Source organism: Phodopus roborovskii, unplaced genomic scaffold (genome assembly GCF_943737965.1).
Source record: "Phodopus roborovskii unplaced genomic scaffold, PHOROB, whole genome shotgun sequence".
NCBI lineage: Eukaryota > Metazoa > Chordata > Mammalia > Rodentia > Cricetidae > Phodopus > Phodopus roborovskii.
In genome coordinates, this window is record NW_026125295.1 from 14,253,802 (window position 1) to 14,273,086 (window position 19,285).

The window sequence follows — 19,285 nt, forward strand, 5'->3', positions numbered from 1 at the left end:
GTTCAAGGTCAGCATGGTCTACATAGAGGATTCTATATAGTGACACCCTGTCTCAAAAAGAGAGAGAAAGAGGGCCGGGCATTAGTGGCGCACGCCTTTAATCCCAGCACTGGGGGGGGGGGGGCAGAGGCAGGCGGATCTCTGTGAGTTTACTGGCCTGGTCTACAGAGCAAGTTCCAGGACAGGCTCCAAAACAATACAGAGAAACCCTGCCTTGAAAAACCAAAGATAGGGGGGTGAGAGACAGAGGGAGAGAGAGAGAGAGAGAAGTGTGAGGAGAGGAAAGGAAAAGAAATAAATGTGGTAACTTTTCTTCATTTATTTATTTTTGTAGAACGTTCTTAAGTGCTGGGATTTAAGGCATGTGCTATTACCACCTGGAAATTTTTTTAAGAGGAAAAAAAGGGGGGAAAAAGACATATAGGGACACACATTTTTTGTTTGTTTGTTTGGTTTGGTTTGTTTCCTGAGCATGGAGAAATATGAGGAGCTGGGAGACACAGGAGGAAGAGGCTTGTCTTCAGTACCCAGCAGAGCCTGGACCTATGAGGCAGGATGCTGGGTGGCAGAGCTCTGGATCAACACTGAGTTGGCAAAGCACACACCTCAACCAAAAGCAGGAATGGTCATGCTGAGTCTGTACCTGTGGCCACTGAGGAAGGAGTCTAGGAGGCACGTGGTCCTTGTGACCAGGCAGAATCCAGAAGATAAAGTGGAACTGGGAACCTCGGAGACTGCAGAGAGAGGGAGGGTCCTGGGACCTGCGCATGGGATGCTACATGCCTCAGGGAGCCCAGAGCACATGTGGGTAGTAGCTATGAGGGTCTGTCCAGGAGCCTGAGGGAGGACAGCCCAGAGAAGGGAAGAGCATTCTGGTCTAGGGCTGGCTGAGGTGAAGCTGTTTACCTCTGCTGAGGCCTTCTTCCTGAGCTGTTTATTAAGATGAGGTGGGTTAGTGGGTAGTGACAAGGGAATGTGTGAGGAATTGAGATGTTGGGAAGAGAGTGTATTAATGAGAAAGGAACTAATGGCTTCTTCCACATAGCTGCTCTGTTTGGGGAAACCCTGTTATTGTTGTTGTTGGTTTGAGACAGGGTCTTAGCTGTCTTGGAACTCACTCTGTAGACCAGGCTGGACTCAAAGCCACAGAGATCCACCTGCCTCTGCCTCCCGAGTCCTAGAATTACAGGCGTGTGTCACCATCGCCCAGCTGGAGAAACCCTTCTTGAGTAAAGCGTAGAGAACAACTTCGACTCTATATATGAACAGGACTCCATGCTCCAAAGATGGTTCTGAGCACAGGCTCTGGGACATAATAATATACCTAAGTCCTGTGTGATGGGGACACTGCCTGGCCTCAAGCTGCCCCGCCCATGAGGAGAGTCTCCTAGGCAGAAATCCTTAGCTTCATTTACCATACCAGTGTAAATACACTCTGAGAAATAAGCTCAGTGAGTGCCTGATGCCTAATTCACACTCCGGGGCCGAGATCGGAGAAAGCACCATGGTCACATCTGTCATGTAGGGGGACATTTATTATGCACACTCCGGCCACCTTGTCTGCCTGAAACCTCAAAGTGTCCCTGAAGTGCCCTCATGATCTTCAGCTCTGGCTCTGACAGGTCTAGCCTGGCCCGGCCACTAGCCGGAGATTAGACAAGTGGATGGTTAATGCCACTGACGTCAAGGCCTGGCTCGATGACCACTGGGAGTTTGGACCCTCCCACAGCAGCAGCACAGTCCATGTGACCTGGGCTCATTAAGCTGCTTCAGTGGCCAGAGAAGCTAGGGGCCAGATCTCAGAGAAGAGGGCAGGCATGCCAGACCGCGGGAACCAGGCCTTGGCTGGGAGGCCACCAGCTCTAGGGGCCCAAGCTGGGGACATATAAATAGGATCACCTATGGATCACTGCCCTACCTACTTCTACATTCTATAATGTTCCCAAAGAGCAGCCTCCTGGGCACTGAACAATGAGCCAGTGTTATCAGGAGCATGGGTCTGGTCTTCTACCCTGGAGTGTAAAACAGGAGTCCCCTCTGCCCTGAAACCCCTGAATCCCCAACATGCCTCCTTAACAAGTATCTCACCCCTGCACATGGCCAGGAGTCTACGAGCACTGATCCCATCATGTACCAGTCTCTCCCTGGAGTTTCCTTTCTCTTCCAACCCTGGGCTGCCCCCTCTCTCCCCTGGGCTGAGTCTGGCCCCCAGGCTGCTCCTCCACTGGGCTCTCAATCACTTGTGCGCTCATTCTGCGCCATTCCTCCTCGAGATGCCCTATGGAGACCATGAAGATGCTGAGGCTGCGCCTGCGGGGAGGGCAGTTGATTGGGTGGCCGCTGCCAGCTCTGGAATGGCTGGTTCTTTGTCGATCTGGGCAGTGCTCTCAGGGGTGGTCACCTTTGGGTGCTATAGGACAAATCAGAGGCTGACAAGGATGTATGACGGTGAGGATCTCAAATCAGGGAGGCACAAGGGCAGAGGCACAGGAGCCTGAGGTCTGGCATGTTCTAGGAACAGTAGGGCCGTGTGTGGTCAGCCAGGCTACGTGTGGAGGAATGGCTGACCAGGGGCAGGTTTGGAGGAGGGGAGTGTGAGGGAGGGGCCTGCAGGTATCCATGCAACCCGTGGACCCAAGGACTAGGTTAGAGGTGAACACAGGGTGACTGTTGGAAAGGGTCTCAAGGAACCGAGCAGAGTGGGTTTTCTGAAGAGGCTGCCCCAGGAGAGGCTGGATAGGCTAGGGCTGAGAAGAGCAAAGGGCCTTGGAAGGAGGGCCTATAAGATCCTAGGACCCCAAGGTCCATCCCACATGCCTGGCTGCCTTTTAGCCCTGTGTTTGAAATGTGAGGATTAGGGAACGGAGGCAAGAGCTGGGCTGATGCCACAGACAAAGCTCTCCCTCTCTTGGAAGTTACCACCAACACGCAGGCAGTTACATGGGCAGGCATTTCCTCAGACCTCTGGGAGAGGGTGCCTGGCAGCCATCGGTGTCCTAAGGCAGGCTGGGCTGGGAGATTCTGCAGGTGGTGAAAAAGGCCTCGGAGCTCTGTTTACCCTGGCAGGGGTCCAGGCCCAGCAACAACAAACAGTCACCCTTCCCCCGGCTTAGCCATGACTGGCCTTACCCAGGGACCCCCTCATCACACTCCAGTCTTCCCACAGCAGCCCAGCTCAGCAGGTTTCTGGTCCTGTTCAGTTTGGGTGGAGGACCCCAATCCTCACGTGCTGAGAACCTTGAGCCTGGCCTGGGCCCTTGGGAACTGCCAGTTGGTGCCATTACCCCTTGACAAATACCTCCCGTGAGTATCCAAGGCGGTTCTGTCTCATGCCATTTTGTCTCCCCTCTCCCCTCTGGAGGGCTGGGATTGCAGGCATGTGCCGCTCTACCCAGCTCCCTGTGCTGTTTTGGGGTGGGAGTCTAGTGGCTCTTCATGACACGGTAAACTCTGGTCTGACAATTACGTCAACCTCAGCTGAGGATGAAAACTTCCCTTTATCATCTAGCTACCAGAAAAGGAGGCTTGACTTTCGGGGGGGGGGTTTGTCACCATCCCGGAGCTGTTTTGTTTAGTCTCCTAGCTCCCTGGCCCTCCTAGCCAGCATCTAGTCCTAAATTCATGGCTCACAGCTTTCTCCTCTCTCTGGCCTGAGGGAAAGACAGCCATTTCCTTGTGTTACAGAGGGAAACTGAGGCATGCTTCGGCTTGGCTGTGATGGTGCTATGAGTCAGCAAGAAGGGAATCCAGGACTTCTAGGTTTGAGGAGTCCTGACTCCCAGCCTGGGGCAGAAAGGCGGTGAGACCTGGTTTCTGAAGGTCTCCACAGCATCAGGAAGGAGATATGACATCAGGAGGTAGATATGACAGAGGAGCCCAGCTTGGAAAGGAACAGCAGAGGCCATGGAATTAATCGGATCAGAGCCAGTGCTGGGAAGCAAGGGGCACAGCTGCTCCACCCCGCCTCCCTTTATCCTGAAAGTCAACACCCCTCCCCAGCTCCCCACCACACCACCTTCCTCTGAGCTCCAGAGCTCTAGGTGGGAAGCAGGAAAGGTAACACTGACTGCCAGCCAAGAATGAGTCCTCCCTAAAGTCCCTCCTCAAAGGCCTGCCCCCACTTCTGACGGGCAGGCTGACAGAAGTCACTCAATCTTTGAAACAGAATGGAGGACATAGCCAGGCAAGGCCAGAAAAGAGGCAAAGCAATCCCCTTGCTGTCCTCATGTCCTGGCTGTCTCAGCCCATGCCTGCTTCAGCCCCTCTCCCCGCTCCAACCACCACTGGCAAGCAAAGTTTACCAGACATGGTAGAAAAAGGAGTCAAGTCTGAAAGTCGTCCCCATTCAAAGCCCCTAACTGAACTTAAGCCTTGAGGTGTCTCAACTCCTTTCGTTTGAAGATCCCTTGGTGTTTAGAAATACATACGCAAAGTTGCAGGGGTTCCGGGCAGCTACAACCCTCACAAAGATCTCTACTTTGACCTGAACCATCGCCCCGATCCTTCAAGGCTCAAGCGACCCCTCCCCACTCAGGAGCTCCCACCTATAGGCTCCGAGGGCACCGAGGGCATCGACTGCCCCTTTGAGACAAGCTAGCCAGTCCCCTGCTCCTCCCCGACCAGCCCCTCCTCCCTCGGGCAGCCAGGGATTGGCGGGCGGGGGGCGGGCCAGGGGCGGGGCCGGGCACCCTTCATCCCCTGCGGCTGCAGTTGCTGCTGCAGCCCAGCGCTCAGCCTGGAACAGATCGGATCTCACTCTCCGGAGCCGAGCGCCGAACGAACGTGCCCACCACGAGGCCAGGTACGGCCGGGGTTATAGGGCCACCAGCCCAGGGGCGCTGTGCGAATCGAGCCCACTATGCTTTCTCTAGTCCCTACTGGACTTTGGGCAGCTCTCTTCCTACCCCGAGACCCAGGCAGGCGTCTCAGCTTTTCAAGAGTCAGAGCCCTGCGCGCTCCAGGGCGCAGGTTTGAGAGCCTGAGGGTAGGCACCCAGCTCCAAGCTTGCGCTAGGGTGCTGGGAGGGGCACCTCGTCGACTCCGTTTCTTGGCAGACCATGCTGGACAGCAAGTGGACAGCAGCCTCGGGGTTAGGTCCACAGGACACCTAGTTTGAGGCTCAGGAGACCGACTTCCAGAGTCAGGACCCACGGGCACCAGCTAGAGGGTGGCCGGGGCAGACGCTGGAGCGCTGCCCCGACGGGCGCCTGAGAGGCAGATCCACTGGCTGGCACGCCGGCAATCCGGGTATATTTATCCCGGCCTCGCTGGGCAGAGTTTAAGGGCAGATCGGGCCGGGACGCCTGAGGGGCCGCGGGATCCATGCTGGCCCCAGAACCAGTGTCATTTGCAGTGGAGCCAGTGGGAACCGCCTGCTCTGGGTTCCTTTGGTTCTTTGGCCTGAGGGCGGGGCGCTATGGGCACTCCTCTCCACCTGTGGACCTGGCTGGCCCACGAGTGAGAACTAGCCCGGGAGGGAGGTGGGGGGGCCCAAGACTCAGTTTTCATGGTCCCGCCCCTGCTGGGTCGGCTCCTTTCATTGGCTATAGCAAATGTGTACGGTTTATTTACACTAGAGAAGGGGCCAAAGATGAGGCATCTGAGAATCTGCACCCTCCTCTCCCGTGACCCGAGACCTGAATCCAGGTCTGCCTTCCTCACAACGCTAAGGAGGCCTACGTCAAAGGCCCTTGAACCCTGAGGAGTACCTAGAGGATATGTCCATGTGCATTCTTCCTTTAGCCTACCAGTCCTGTTCTTACCTCTGGTACTTAACCCACTTCCCGCCATTGTACATAGTCTGTGATGGGGGCTTATTTTCCGAAGGGAAGCCAGTCCCTTGGAGCACTCATTGTGTGCCAGGGGGTGAGGGTAGAATTCTAGATAAACCCAAGGATAGTTCTGTTTGGAAGTAGGGAACTTCTGCACAGCTGTGGAAATCTTTCCTAGGAAGCCCCACGGTAGAAGGGATTTGGAGTTCATGAGGCCATGCCTGGCACATTTGGGAGAGGTTGGAATGACTGAAACCAGGAAGAGTGATTTCTGACTCCTTGGGTTTGAGCAGGGGACTGTGTCTCCAGGAAGGACGGGACTATGTGTCTCAGCTTTATTCTGCCTGGGTCCATGGGATCCATCTCCTCACTGCCCTGTCAAGCCATCCTGTTGAGTGCCGATTCTTGCTTCAAGCTTGCTGTATGCCACAGTCCACGTCGGCTCCAGATAGCCAGCTGGAAAGAGTTGCTTATTCCTGTAGTATCATTAGCCTAGAAAGTGGCCTTGGAGCCCCACATGAATGGAGAAAACAGGTGCAGTGAAGGCAGGTAGATCATGAACTCTAGACTGGACCCGGAAAAGATATGAAGCTGAATGAGGCATAGGCGGGAAGTCTGGGCTGGGTGTGGGTTGAGGGCAGAACGTTTGCAAGGAAGTGCCTGCTAGGGAGATTCGGTTTAGCATTTGTGTGCACAGAAAGCTGGGATGTGATGTATAGTTTATGCTGCAGTAGGAAGAGGCCCTGAGGGAAGAGGTCTATTGTAGACATCACCAGGGACCAGGCGCCACAGAGTAGGGAAACTGGACTGAGAGCTTACCAAGGGCTTCGAACCCTTCCATTCATTCAGTAATGTAGGTTGAGCACCTACTGTGTGTCTTGCTCACAGTGTGGTGAGTGGAAAAGTACCTAAGAGGCGGGTCTTTGACTTTGGATGGGAAGACAGACACAGGAGGGTGGGTGGGAGCTCTAAAGGACCAGGCAGCACTTGTGGGGGCCAAAGGGAAGGACCAGCTGCTGGGGCAGGAGGGGCTTTCCTGCCAGTGGCCTAGAGTTGCTTGGTTTTGGATTTCCGCTCTGCGGGCCACGTCCTGTACACAGCCTCTCAGCCAGCACGTCTGCACCTGTGTGAGGCCCCTGACAATAGGAGTCACCCCCAGCTGGCCATCGCTTCTGCTGGTCTTTTCCATTATCCAGGTAAATAAGTTTCAGACACCAGCCTCGAGGTCTCTGAGTTTTCTTGTAGAACCTGGCCTTATGACCCTCCTGGACTCGGCTCCACTGACTAACATTGCATCTGGCTGGCGGGGCATAATCTGAATTTGTGGAGAGCTGAAGATGTAACAGTGGCCCTTATGGACCCCTTTTGAGTTCTACCTGGGCACCCTATGGTACCTCTGTACTGGCGCGTGCCTGCCTCCTTCTCTACACGTGGCCATTTTGGCTTCCCTCCCATTTCTGCTCCTTCCAGGGCTCTCTGTCTTTGTTCATGTTTATTAAGACAGAGTTCTACTGCATAACTGTGACTGGTCTGGAACTTGCTGTGTAGACCAGGCTGGCCTCTAACTCACAGAGATCGTCCTGTCTCTGCCTCTGAGTGCTGGGACTTAAGGTTTGTGCCACTCCGTGTGGGGGGTTCTGTCTTTCGCTGGGTGTCTTCTGCTACCATCCCTCTCCATCTCTACCTCTGTACGGTCATCTTTGTTTCTTACTTCCCTCATTGCGTCTTTCTCCTTGTCTGAATATCAAGCCATCTACTTATGGATGGTTTTTGTTTCTCTGTTTTTTTTTTTTTTTTTTTTTTGTCTGTGACCCTCCCTGTATATCCACCCATGTTTCTCTAGCTCCCTGGGCCCCTGTCTGTCTGTCTGGTTGTCTGTCTAGATCAGTACGCATGGGCGCATGTGTGAAATGTGTATGTTTTCTCTTGCATTCTCTCCCCTCAGATCTCTCCCCTCTCTCCCTCCCTCTGCCTCAGTCCTCCTGCCCTAAAGCCTCCCCTCCTGCAAGCTGACCTTGCTTTAGCCCCCCCCCCCATCAGGGTCTACAATGAGTCCCAAACTGCCCCAGGCCTGTGTTCCAGTTTTCCTTGGGGCCAGGAGTCCGGCTGTCCAAATATTTGGCCACCTCCAGGGGATTCCGGGTCGGCAGGGAGGAAGATGGGCTGGCTGGCGCAGGGTCTCCCCAGCCTCTGGGGGGCCACAGTCACGTGATGTCCTGTCCTCTGCCTCAGCAGGACCTCTGGCCTCACGTCCCTCTGAGTCTGAACAAGCTGGCAATGGAGTTGGAGGAGGGACGCTGCTGGCTCCGGCCAGCTTGGGGCAGGAGGCTCTGGCTGTAGTCTCTTTAAGAACCAGCCTGAGCAAAGAGGGTCCAAGTTGAGGTGGGAGAGGAGGCCAAGGTGACTTGTAAGCATCTGCTGGTTGTCTAGGAAATGTCCCCTGTCACAGGAAAGTCTACCTTCCGGTCCCAGCTGGGCTTCTCAGATCCTCCTAGGTACTTCCGGATAGCCAGAACATCAAGACACAGGCTACAGATCCCTGGGCCAAGGAGCAGAGGCTGAGGCACTGGGGTGGCTGGTGTATCGGTGCTCCAGGCCTTCTCCTTCTCCCTGGCTTTGGCCGCTTTTGCGCATGCACCTCGTCATGCCATCCATGCCAGTCACACTCTGGCCACATGTGGCACTCTCCTGTCCTGCTGTGTGGTGGTGATGGGATTCCGGTGGTAGGTATAGGACTGGGGTCTTCTACCACCAAAAAGGGAAGTTGTGGCCTGGGGGAGGAGCAAGGGGCGACTGACTGTTCTAATAGCCCCCCCTTGCCCTGCACCTCAATCTCTTACAGCAGCAATCCCCGTGGCTGTGTGTCAGGGACTTAAAATTCAAATATGTCAGCTGTGTGCTGATTCCCCAGAAATGCACTCTTTGTCCAAGGATGGAGTCTTCGCTTTAGAATCAGGAGAAGCAGAGAGGTAGCTCTCGAGGGGTACTCTGTTATAACGGCTAAGCCAGGGAAAGCTTTTCCCGCCTTGGGACCCCCAGTGACAGGCATCCTGACCCTTCACTCTAAGCAACCTGCTTCTCAGCAGGGTTTTCCTTGGGCTGAGGTCAAGGCTGCCCAGGCCCATGAAGCCTGGGCTGTAAAAATGAACTTCAGACGACACGCACACCTGCATAAGAACATATAGCTACAAGACTGGGGGAGGTACAGCCCCCCTTGTAGCCCGCCCACTTACGCAATCCCACGTATGTCCCTGAGAACTGAGGAGAAAAGCAGTACCTAGGAACTGTGATGTAGACTCGAAAGCTGTGGTTCCCACAGTGGCTGATGCAAGCAGCCAGCCCATCCTGGCCTGGATTCCGGGGCCTAGAAGTCTTTAATTAGCCAAAGTCAACACCTGCCGAGGTGTGCCTGATGAATTCTCACTCTGTGATGCCCGCGTGGGCAGGCGTTACTTGATGCACCATCCTCCTGAAGCTGTCCCCCTTCCATCCCCCCACAAAACAAACAAGCCTCAGAGCAGTGAGTGGCCCGAGCCAGGCCATCAGTTCACTGCCCAGGCCTATACTGCAGTCATGACCAAGGCCATTCTGATGACCTGTCCAAGGGCTCGTTGCTCCCCCTACCCTAAGGCTTTATCGTTCTTGAAGGTGAAGCCTAATAGAGCTCCCTCATTCTGTCATCAGCTCTAGTCTAGCCTCACAGGACCCCTAGATGTGAGGGGGCAATGTGGTCCTGGGTGAGGGTGCTTTGTCCATGTTGCACTACGGGACTGATCCAGGTCAGGGGACAGTCCGTGGGACTGGCTCTGCTGGCAGCTTTCCTTAACCAGGGTTCTCTCAGGAGTTAACCCTGACTCCTTGACACAAAGGAAAGAAGGAGACATCCAAGGAGGGTAGGTGCTGTAAGAGACAACTGGCAGCCTCAGGAAATATCTGAGGTCTCCTTTATAGGGTCAAAGCTAGTCTCCATTCTGGGGCTTTGGTCCTGAAACCTGCCTTCACTGAAGCACAGATCCTGACTTAGCCTTTAAGGCCCTGGAGGGTTTGTCTTTAGTCTACCCTCACCACCTGCTGATACCAGCCCCTCAGAGCCTATATCCATGCTGGGCCCTCCGCCTAAGGCTCTCTTCCTCAATTCACACCTTGGAACTCCTATTGGAAATTTAGGCCTGGCTACACCATCTCCTCCAGGAAGCCTCCCTTGATAACTCCCTTCCCTAACTCCCTCCCCCAACACACACACACACTGCCATTGTTTTGGATGGAAACTGGGTTTTATGCATGCCTGGGAAAGACTCTACCACTTAGCTACATCCCTAACCTGACCCCCCCACACACACACACCTTTTTTAAAGTCCCAGAAGACTGTGTTGCAGGACATTTAGGGTGGTGGTTGTGGGGAGAGGTAATGGAACATGGAAGAGTGTTTGTTACCTCTACTAGAATGGAGATCACTTAAGGACAAATATTCAGCATCCTTCCTGGGATCTCAGGGCAGTCTGAGACCCAGCAATGACTGCTTATGAATAATAGCCACCAGGCCCCAAAGACTGTAGCTCCACATCTTGAAAGGGAACAGGGGGGTCCAGAGCCAGCACCTTAGGCACATCCTATAGCCATTCCATGGACTTCATCTTCCTGGAGGCAGAGCCAGGCTGCTTGGTACCCTGATGACAGCAGAACAGAGCCCTGGGCACACCAGCCCAGGCAAGCCCCGGGGGGCCTCTGTCATTATGGCAGAAACTGTTGCTTGGCCTAGACTGCTGACACAGCACACTCCAAAGGCTTGTCCCGGCTTGCCCAGGGTGCAGACCAAGCGAGGGCAACCTACTGAGTACCAGGGGCGCTCTGGAGGGATTTTTGGAGACCTGGCAGTGGTACCTTCTACCTAGGTGCGATCTTGGGAGGGGTGGTGATGGCGGGGATTAGCAGAGGGGCAGCATGGAGGCAGCCTAGGGAGAGAAAGATGATGTAGCGAAGAGAGGTCCACACTGTCTGGCTCCTGAGTGGGTGGGCTGGGAGGATAAGGGGCTCAAACCCAGCAACCAGGGAGACAGATGTAGGTTATGGTGCCAGGTGCAGAGTCCCAGGGCTGAGGTATTCGAGGTCTGAGCTCTGGGCAAAGCAGTGGATGAGGTACTCCAGTGAGTGTAGGAGGACAGATGTCTACATGGTGCAGGGGACATGTAGATGGATCCTGCGTGCTTGTTTGAGCTTCTTGTAGCTTCCCACTTCAAAGCCGACCTGAGACCGTTAGAGGCTGGAGTAGGGAAAGGGTTCGGAGCTGGATTTGGGATACCCTGCTCTGCCTCAGGCCCAGGCCCTGACTATCCTGCCTGGCACAGACACCCCTTTCTGGTTTCCATTCTGGCTCAGCCCCCCTGCTGGCCACTCTGGCCTTTAGGATGTCCTGACAGAGCCCGGTTCACTTTGCCCAGACATCTTCTGGGCACCGTAGGTAACCCTTGGCCCCAGTGATGGGAGAGTGGCCAGTGAGTTGTCTGGGCAGTGCTCAGCGGGGAGTAAGGAAGCTGGATCTTTTGCAGTCCCGCTGAGCCAAGCTCAGAGAGAGAAGGACCCAGCAATGTCCTAGGCTCCTCTTCAGACAGCCAAGCCCTGAGCTCCTGGCCCAGGGAAATGAGGGCTCTCTTTAGAGGATGGCTTGAATGGCAGGCCCTGAGGATTAGGGGCCCCTGGCAAGAGAGTCAATGCTAGAAGGAAAGCATGGTCCTGAGGCCAGGACTGTGAGGAGCGTGAAGACCAAGTGGCCGAGAGAACTATGCCCTAGGACATCCATTTCCTGGAAGGGCCCCTGAGGGCCTTTCACCACAACCAGGCTGGATAGGCCCAGGTGTCCAGCCCCAGCACCGCCTCAGGCCTCCTGGCTCTGGAGGGGGCATCCTCTGCGCCTGCTGTCCACAGTGCCAGCTCTCAGCCCACAGAGGGCCCTTTGTTCTGACTGCCAACAGAGCCCGCCGGGCAGCTGGGAACAGGGCCCATAGCCCTCACCCTGTCCCAAGGCCTCCAGCCATCAGGCAATGCCATTCTAGGTTGGCCAGGAGGCCCCTGGCACACAGGACCAGTTCAGGAAACTGTGTCCCGGGACTACTGTGAGGAAGGGGTTCACTCCAAGATGCACATGCAGAGTGGAATCGGGACTCCACTGCAAAAACAGCATTCAGGGCTTCTGGTGCCACTCAGCTATGGGCCCAGATCATCCAAATGATGACCCTGGCTAAAACTTGCTTGGACTGGTCTATATAGGGGACTTGTACTTTATGAGTTGTCCCATCGGGGTGTCCTAGGAGTTCAGGTGTCCACGCTCTACTCTATACCCCAAGGGCAGATCCAAGGAAGAGACAGGTTCCAGGGAGCATTCCTGTGGCTGTCTGTCCCGAGTGACCCTCTCAAAGGTGTACTGCAGCCACTGGCTTCACGTGGGAGACTAGACCATGACCCACCCCAGAGTTAACCAGAACTGACTACTCCACAGACATCTGACTGTGCCGGTGTGAGAACAGTGCCCCTTGGGTGGTCTCTGAGCCATGGAGATACCCCGACAGACAGAGATGGTGGAGCTGGTGCCCAACGGCAAACACTTGGAGGGGCTTCTACCAGTGGGCGTGTCCACAACAGACACACAGAGGTATGTAGAAGAGGTGCCGGGTGGCAGCTCAGGGAAGCGCTGGGCAGAGGCACCGGACACAGGGATGGAGCTGAGTCACGTGTTCTGGCCTCCTCCTGCAGGGCTGAAGACCTCCAACACTGTGCAGAAGGCAAGGGCTTCCTGCAGAAAAGCTCCAGCAAGGAGCCACACTTTACTGACGTGAGCTGGGCAGCAGGAGGGATTTGGGGGACTGTAGGGAGTTTGGACACAGTGATGACGTGCTCTGGGGCAGCAACGGGAGGCTGAGAGACAATGAGAGAGAATGCCACAATGACCCACTTTTTGTTGGTTTCCCCTCATTTCCCCACCCCACTTTGGTACCTGCAGTTCGAGGGGAAGACATCATTTGGGATGTCCGTGTTCAACCTCAGCAATGCCATCATGGGCAGCGGCATCCTGGGGCTCGCCTACGCCATGGCCAATACTGGCATCATCCTTTTCCTGTAAGTGCCTCTGCAAACAGCCCTCAACAGCTGCCAACCATGACCTCCCAGGACCTTCCAGTTCACTACCCAGTGGGTGGGCACGTCTTATTCTGCACCCCGTCCACTGTTGCAAAAACATCCACAGCCAGACAAACACACCTCACTGTTCTTCAGAGCCACAAGGCCAGCCCTACAGGCCTGAGTCTGTTCTCCTGCGTTTACACGCGATGGCTGAACCCTTGTGGCCAGGCCTTGTGTGGCCACATGTGTCCTTCATTTGGTGGCTCTGCCCTGAAGCCTGAATGGAAAACATGTTTGTCCCAAAGGTGCTCAGAGCACAGGCACGGGGCGCTCTTGACCCAGAGGCCCCCACTTGGGTCAAAGAGAGTAGTGTTACTATCTCTGGAGTCTCCTGACTTGCTCCAGCTCCTCAGACGCTGACGTCACAGACTCCTTCCTCCCATCCTCCTCGAGCTCATCATTCCCTGCTACCCAACCTTCAATGGCCCCTTTTCCCCCATGTTCTCCAGGTTCCTTCTGACAGCTGTTGCCCTGCTGTCTAGCTACTCCATCCACCTGCTCCTCAAGTCTTCGGGGATCGTGGGTGAGCCTCTTGCAGGCCTACAGAGGGGCAGGGCTGAGGTGAACTGGGGGAAGCTCTCCTGGCTAGCCTGACATCCGGTTTCTGCAGGCATCCGCGCCTACGAGCAGCTGGGCTACCGTGCCTTTGGGACTCCGGGGAAGCTGGCAGCAGCCCTGGCCATCACTCTGCAGAACATTGGAGGTGAGGCTGGTGGGAGGGGGCAGTGGGATGCAGAATGACCTGGTTGGTTCAGCGGACCTCACAACTGTCGCCCTGCCCCCTCCTCCAGCCATGTCCAGCTACCTATACATCATCAAGTCTGAGTTGCCTCTTGTCATACAGACCTTTCTGAATCTGGAGAAGCCAACCTCGTGAGCCTGGGGAACAAGGGTGGGAAGCAATGGGTGTCCAGCTAGCCTGATAGATAAGGAGAGCAGAGAACTGCAAACAGAGCCTCGTTTGGCTCCTGTTTATGTGTGGAACATCCAGGGAAACCCCCAAGCGGGAACTTTTAGAGCTAGAAGGCTAGGGTCCATGTGATCCAGGACCCTGCACATGAGCAGAAGGGCCTCAGGCTTATCTCTAAGCACCTGCTATTCCTGACCATGGGGTCACCCCCCCCCCCCGCCACTACCAAGAGATTAAGCCCAGGGCATGTGTGGGTGCCTACTACTTAGCCAGCACAGGCTGGGCACCAACCTTGCCTTGTGTTTGAGGGGGAGGGAGGAGAAAGAAGTTAACCCTGCTCCTGACCACCCAGTGCCCGTAAGCAACGGGGCCACGTGACTGAGGACGGTCCTGAGAGGCGAGAAAGAATTAGGATTCTGTAACTAGGGTTCCAGGGACCTTTCCCAAGGAATTTGCCTTTGAATTTGTTCTAGAAAAATGAATGGTCCTGGTCCTTTTACCTTTATCTATGCCCCGTGTTCATTTCCAGGAAAGAGGAGGGCCAGAATAATACAAGATGCAGGTGGCAAGAAAGGCCACAAGGGCCACAGGTTATTGGCAAGTCCCTGAGAAACCCAAGAAAAACAGACCCTTCCTGAGCCAGGTCCTCTGACCCTACCACCTCCCTCCGGAGGGTGGGCCCAGATCTATGTGTGCTTGGAAAACACTACCAGCCACTGCACTCGTAAGGGGATTCACATAAACTGTGTCCCAGTCCAGCTTACACCCTCAGGAGTGTGACAGTGAGCTCCCCGTTTAAGATAAAGCTCAGGGAGACTTAGGTTCCGGTTAAATGTTGGTCATAGGACACAGTGTGGTATCACTGGTGTCTCCAACAGGGAAGAGTAGGAGGCCCCACTCCAGGCTGAGGTGGTTCTGACTGTGCTCTCCCACTCTTATCCCTTCAGGGTGTGGTACATGGATGGCAACTACCTTGTGATCCTGGTATCTGTCACCATCATTCTGCCCCTAGCCCTAATGCGGCAGCTTGGTGAGTCAGCAGGGTGAGCCGGTAGAGGGTTGTGGAGGGACACCCGGGACCTGAGTCTCACAGTTCCCTCCTTGGCAGGCTACCTAGGCTACTCCAGTGGTTTCTCTCTCAGCTGCATGGTGTTCTTCTTGATCGCAGTGAGCCACCCTCCATGTTGGTCAGGAAAGAGCAGAGGCCCAAGGGAGTCCCCGGGGGAGGGGGGAAGGGGGAGCAGGGCTTCTTGGGAAGCCAGAGTGAGGAAGCAGTTCTTCTAACTTAATGTGGCTTCATGGTGACTTTGCAGGCAGCTTAGCCCAACACTAGCTCTCTCGCTCGCCCTTCCCCACCCCAGGTCATCTACAAGAAGTTCCAAGTTCCCTGCCCATTGGCGCACAGCTTGGCCAATGCCACAGGCAACTTCAGCCACACGGTGGTACTGGAGAAGGCAGAGCTACAGGACGAGCCTGAGGCTGCAGCCTTCTGTTCCCCAAGCTACTTCACACTCAACTCACAGGTTCCAAGAGGCCAAGCCAGGCCAGGGAAGTGGGGAGAGGGTCTTGAGGAAAGGGCTGCCTTGACATAGTTCTATGTGTCTCCAGACAGCGTACACCATCCCCATCATGGCCTTCGCCTTCGTCTGCCACCCTGAGGTGCTGCCCATATATACAGAGCTGAAGGAGTAGGTGTCTGTGGTGGGAGAGGGAGGGTGGCTGCCTTGAAGGTCTGGAGAGAATAGATGTGTATTGGATAAGTGTCTGGAGGGAGAGGGGATCAGACCTAGGTCACCAGACCAAAGGTCTCCATGGTTGATAAGAGTGGGCATTAGGATCCAGGCAGTGGTGGTGTACACCTTTACCCCCAGCACTCAAGAGGCAGAGGCAAGTAGATCTTTGTGAGTTTAAGGCCAGCCTGGTCTACAATGTGAGTTCCAGGACAGCCAGAGCTATTACATGGAGAAACCCTGCCTCAAAAAGACAAAAAAAAAAAAACAAGAGCAGGAATTAGGGGCAAGAAGGAAGGAGACTTTCTCACTGCTGAAGGGAGAAGGTGGCACCAGGGACCCTCAGGTATATACAGTTATCACAGGGTGGCTCGGCTTGTCACCAAACCCCCTTTTACTGTCTGCAGCCCCTCCAAGAAGAAGATGCAACACATCTCCAACCTGTCCATTGCTGTCATGTATGTCATGTACTTCCTGGCTGCCCTCTTCGGCTACCTCACCTTCTATGGTATGGCTGGGTCAGCATGGGTGGAATCAGAGGCCAGGCTGGGAGGCAAGGGCTGGTCAGTGGCCATAGCGTCCTGAATACTGTAGGCACTCACTAGATGTGTGATGCCTGACTATGTCCTGCAGCTGTGGAGGTGAGTCTGAGTGCCACTCCCCACAGTGTCAGGGTCCACCGCCCCCTGGCCTGCTGACCACCCTCCCTGCCTGCCACAGACGGGGTGGAGTCGGAGCTGCTGCACACCTACAGCAAGGTGGACCCGTTTGACGTGCTGATCTTGTGTGTGCGCGTGGCTGTGCTGATAGCTGTCACACTTACAGTGCCAATCGTTCTGTTCCCGGTGAGCCAGCGGACAGGTGACTGGGCTGGTGGAAGGAAGGGTCCAATGGGGGCCACCGGACTGATGATGACTCTCCCCACCTGCCCAGGTACGGCGCGCCATCCAACAGATGCTGTTTCAGAACCAGGAGTTCAGCTGGTTGCGGCACGTGCTCATCGCCACTGGCTTGCTTACTTGCATCAACCTGCTCGTTATCTTTGCCCCCAACATCTTGGGCATCTTTGGAGTCATTGGTGAGTCTGGCCCTACTGGACAAATGGGGTAGTCAAGCTAGCTCTTTGTCACTGTAACATAACACCTGAGGCAATTCACTTATAAAGACACAATGCAGGGCTGGTGAGATGACTGGGCGAGTAAGGATGCTTGCCATCAAGCCCTGACTACTTGAGTTGGATCCCAGGAACTCACATGGTAGAAGAAGAAAACCGACTCTTACAGGCTGTCCTCTGACCTCCATGTGTGTTCAGTGAGACAAGGTGCAGCTACATGAGTACACATATACAATATGTAATACATATACAATAAATGTAAAAAATTAAGATTAAATAAAAAGAGAGAAGAGGTTCAGGAGCTGGGGACATAGCTTAATTAGTAGGGGGTTTGCCTAGCGATGTGTGCATGATGCCCAGGGTTAGAGTCTAGCGGTGCCTAAACAAGGAATTGTGGCACGTGCCTATATTCCCAGCATTGAGAAGCAGAAGCAAGAAAACCAGGAGTCCAAGGTCATTCTTGGCTTTATAGATTGAGGCTATCCTGGGATAGCCTTGTCCCCAGACATACAAACAGGCTTACTTTGGCTCATACTTTTACACATTCGAGCTGTGATTAACTGGTGCCAACTGATTTGAGGGCTGTAGTGGGATAATCCATCATGATTTAAGTGAGAGGCAAAACAAAACTGCTTACCCCGTGGCCAAAAACTAAAAGGGAAAGAGGAGCAGACCAAAGCCTTAGGATTCCCTTAAGGGGCTCATACCCAAGCACCTCCCACAGCCCAGCCTTCACCTCCTAAAGGTTTGCCCTTCCAAACAGCTCCAACCTGAAATTCCCCAACTTGAACTTCCCAACTTGGGCCTTCCACAAGCATTCAAGATCCGAATTACAACAACCTGTCTTAGCAGCCCAGGATCCTGGAGGCTTTATTCTGTAACAAGTTTCTTTTCTTTATTGTTAGCTTCATTCAGTTATATTTTCCTGGCCCACCAACGCCATCAGCCTCGCAGCCTGGTGGATAGAGGACATGCAGGAAAGGCTGGTGGGCTCCCCTAGAACCAGGCAGAGCTCTCACAACATAGAGTGCAACTCCCCCCATAAAGAAGGCTTGATCTCACTGCGAGTCCACCTAGATCTTGGCCAAAGGGCAACTGAGCCAGCTGTTGCTATGCTCTGATTTCTGCAGGCGCCACATCTGCTCCGTGCCTCATATTCATCTTCCCCGCCATCTTCTACTTCCGAATCATGCCCACTGAGAAGGAGCCTGCAAGATCCATCCCTAAAATCCTGGTGCGAGGGGCCTGGGGGCCGGTAGAGGAGGGCAGGGCTGAGGGAACTGTGCTCATCTCAGGCCTCTCTCCTTTCTGCCCCTCAACAGGCCCTTTGCTTCGCTGCCGTCGGCTTCTTGCTGATGACCATGAGCTTGAGCTTCATCATCATCGACTGGGTCTCAGGGACCAGCCAGCATGGAGGACACCATTAGGATGGCTCCCATCTTGCTCTGTCTATTCATCCTAGCATCCCGCCCTCACTCTCCAGCCCCTGCTCCCAGCCAGGGGGTCAGTAAGGGGAGAAAGACACTGTAAATACTCTGGCATTTGGCTCCACCCATATCCTCTCCGTTGGAAGGTTTTTGTTGAAGAGCCAGGACCAAGGCCCTTGGACCACCCCCCTGCTGGGCTCCAGAGCTGCAGGGGCTTCCTGAGCTAGGAACAGGGTGGGGCTGAGGCCTCAGATCCCACCGAAACCCTCCATCCTGCTCCCACAGCTGTGTACACTGAGGCCCAGCAGCCACCTCCTGAGGTCACACAGGCTGTGGGGGCACATGGAGCCAGAAGCCAGGCCTGAAGACATCCCCCAGCCCTGCCAGGCAGCCATAGGCTACACCCACAAGGCCCATCTACCCCAGCCTGCTGATCTCCCATGCCCTTCTCCAACACTTGGGCCCAAAATCCAGGATACTCTTGTCCTTTTCTTGAGTCTCCTTCCTAGGAGGAGACCCTATCCTACCCCGTATCTGGGGTTGGTATGTAACCCACGGGATCCCTGCTGTGGACCTTCACCAGTCCTGGGGAGGCTGGGACTCCCACACCTCAAGCCTGGGCCATGACTTACATTCCACTGCTGGGAGAAGGGAGGCTGGGCCCAGAGAGTACCCTGCCCTTGGGAATCAAAGACCCCAGCAGCCAGACTGGCACACAGATGGGGAGGCTGGCCTTTTATAAATATTATACGTAAGACCAATTGTGTTTTATATTCTTGTTCTCCACAGTCCTCAGGGTTCTGGAAAATGGGGTAGGGGTCAGTAAGGGTATGAATGGCACTGGGGTTCTCCTGTCTGCTTGCCTGCATGAGAGTGGGGGCTGAGCAAGACCCCCTACCCCCACCCCACCTTCTGTCTCTCAGACCAACCAGAGGCACGCTCAGACCCAGCTCTGGGCTGGGGCCAAGTTCAGCACAGACCTGCTTTCTCACGGGGTGAGGTGGGGAAGAATTAATGAGGCCCCAGGAAATGGGACAGAGAGAAGCTTGCGGAAGGAGGCAACGTGAGGTGCATCCCCAGCAGCTCCAGACAGGGTCTGAGCTGGGGGCAGCTGAGTCTTGCAGAAACCTCAGGAAAGGGCCCCTGAAGTCCACCAGCTC

At 54.9% G+C, this 19,285-nt stretch overlaps 1 protein-coding gene across 1 annotated transcript; it reads left to right on the top strand.

Moving 5' to 3' along the window:
- The first annotated feature begins 4,711 nt into the window (after positions 1-4,711).
- On the top strand, positions 4,712-18,882 carry Slc38a3 (solute carrier family 38 member 3). Its single transcript, XM_051204883.1, has 16 exons — positions 4,712-4,801; positions 12,265-12,417; positions 12,519-12,597; positions 12,766-12,881; positions 13,394-13,467; positions 13,555-13,647; positions 13,736-13,817; positions 14,802-14,884; positions 14,963-15,021; positions 15,216-15,377; positions 15,463-15,542; positions 15,992-16,092; positions 16,305-16,429; positions 16,518-16,662; positions 17,829-17,932; positions 18,021-18,882. The coding sequence occupies exons 2-16, from the start codon at positions 12,317-12,319 to the stop codon at positions 18,123-18,125; spliced, it is 1,509 nt and encodes a 502-aa protein (XP_051060840.1). The 5' UTR covers positions 4,712-4,801; positions 12,265-12,316; the 3' UTR covers positions 18,126-18,882.
- Positions 18,883-19,285: the final 403 nt, after the last annotated feature.

What these genes read in the sequence shown, in the direction of transcription:
- Slc38a3 (XM_051204883.1), top strand. Translation starts at nt 12,317, where the DNA reads ATGGAGATACCCCGACAGACAGAGATGGTGGAGCTGGTGCCCAACGGC. An exon ending in ACTGGCATCATCCTTTTCCT is followed by an intron (nt 12,882 to 13,393) that starts GTAAGTGCCTCT and finishes CATGTTCTCCAG; the next exon opens with GTTCCTTCTGACAGCTGTTG. An exon ending in CGGCTACCTCACCTTCTATG is followed by an intron (nt 16,093 to 16,304) that starts GTATGGCTGGGT and finishes TGCCTGCCACAG; the next exon opens with ACGGGGTGGAGTCGGAGCTG.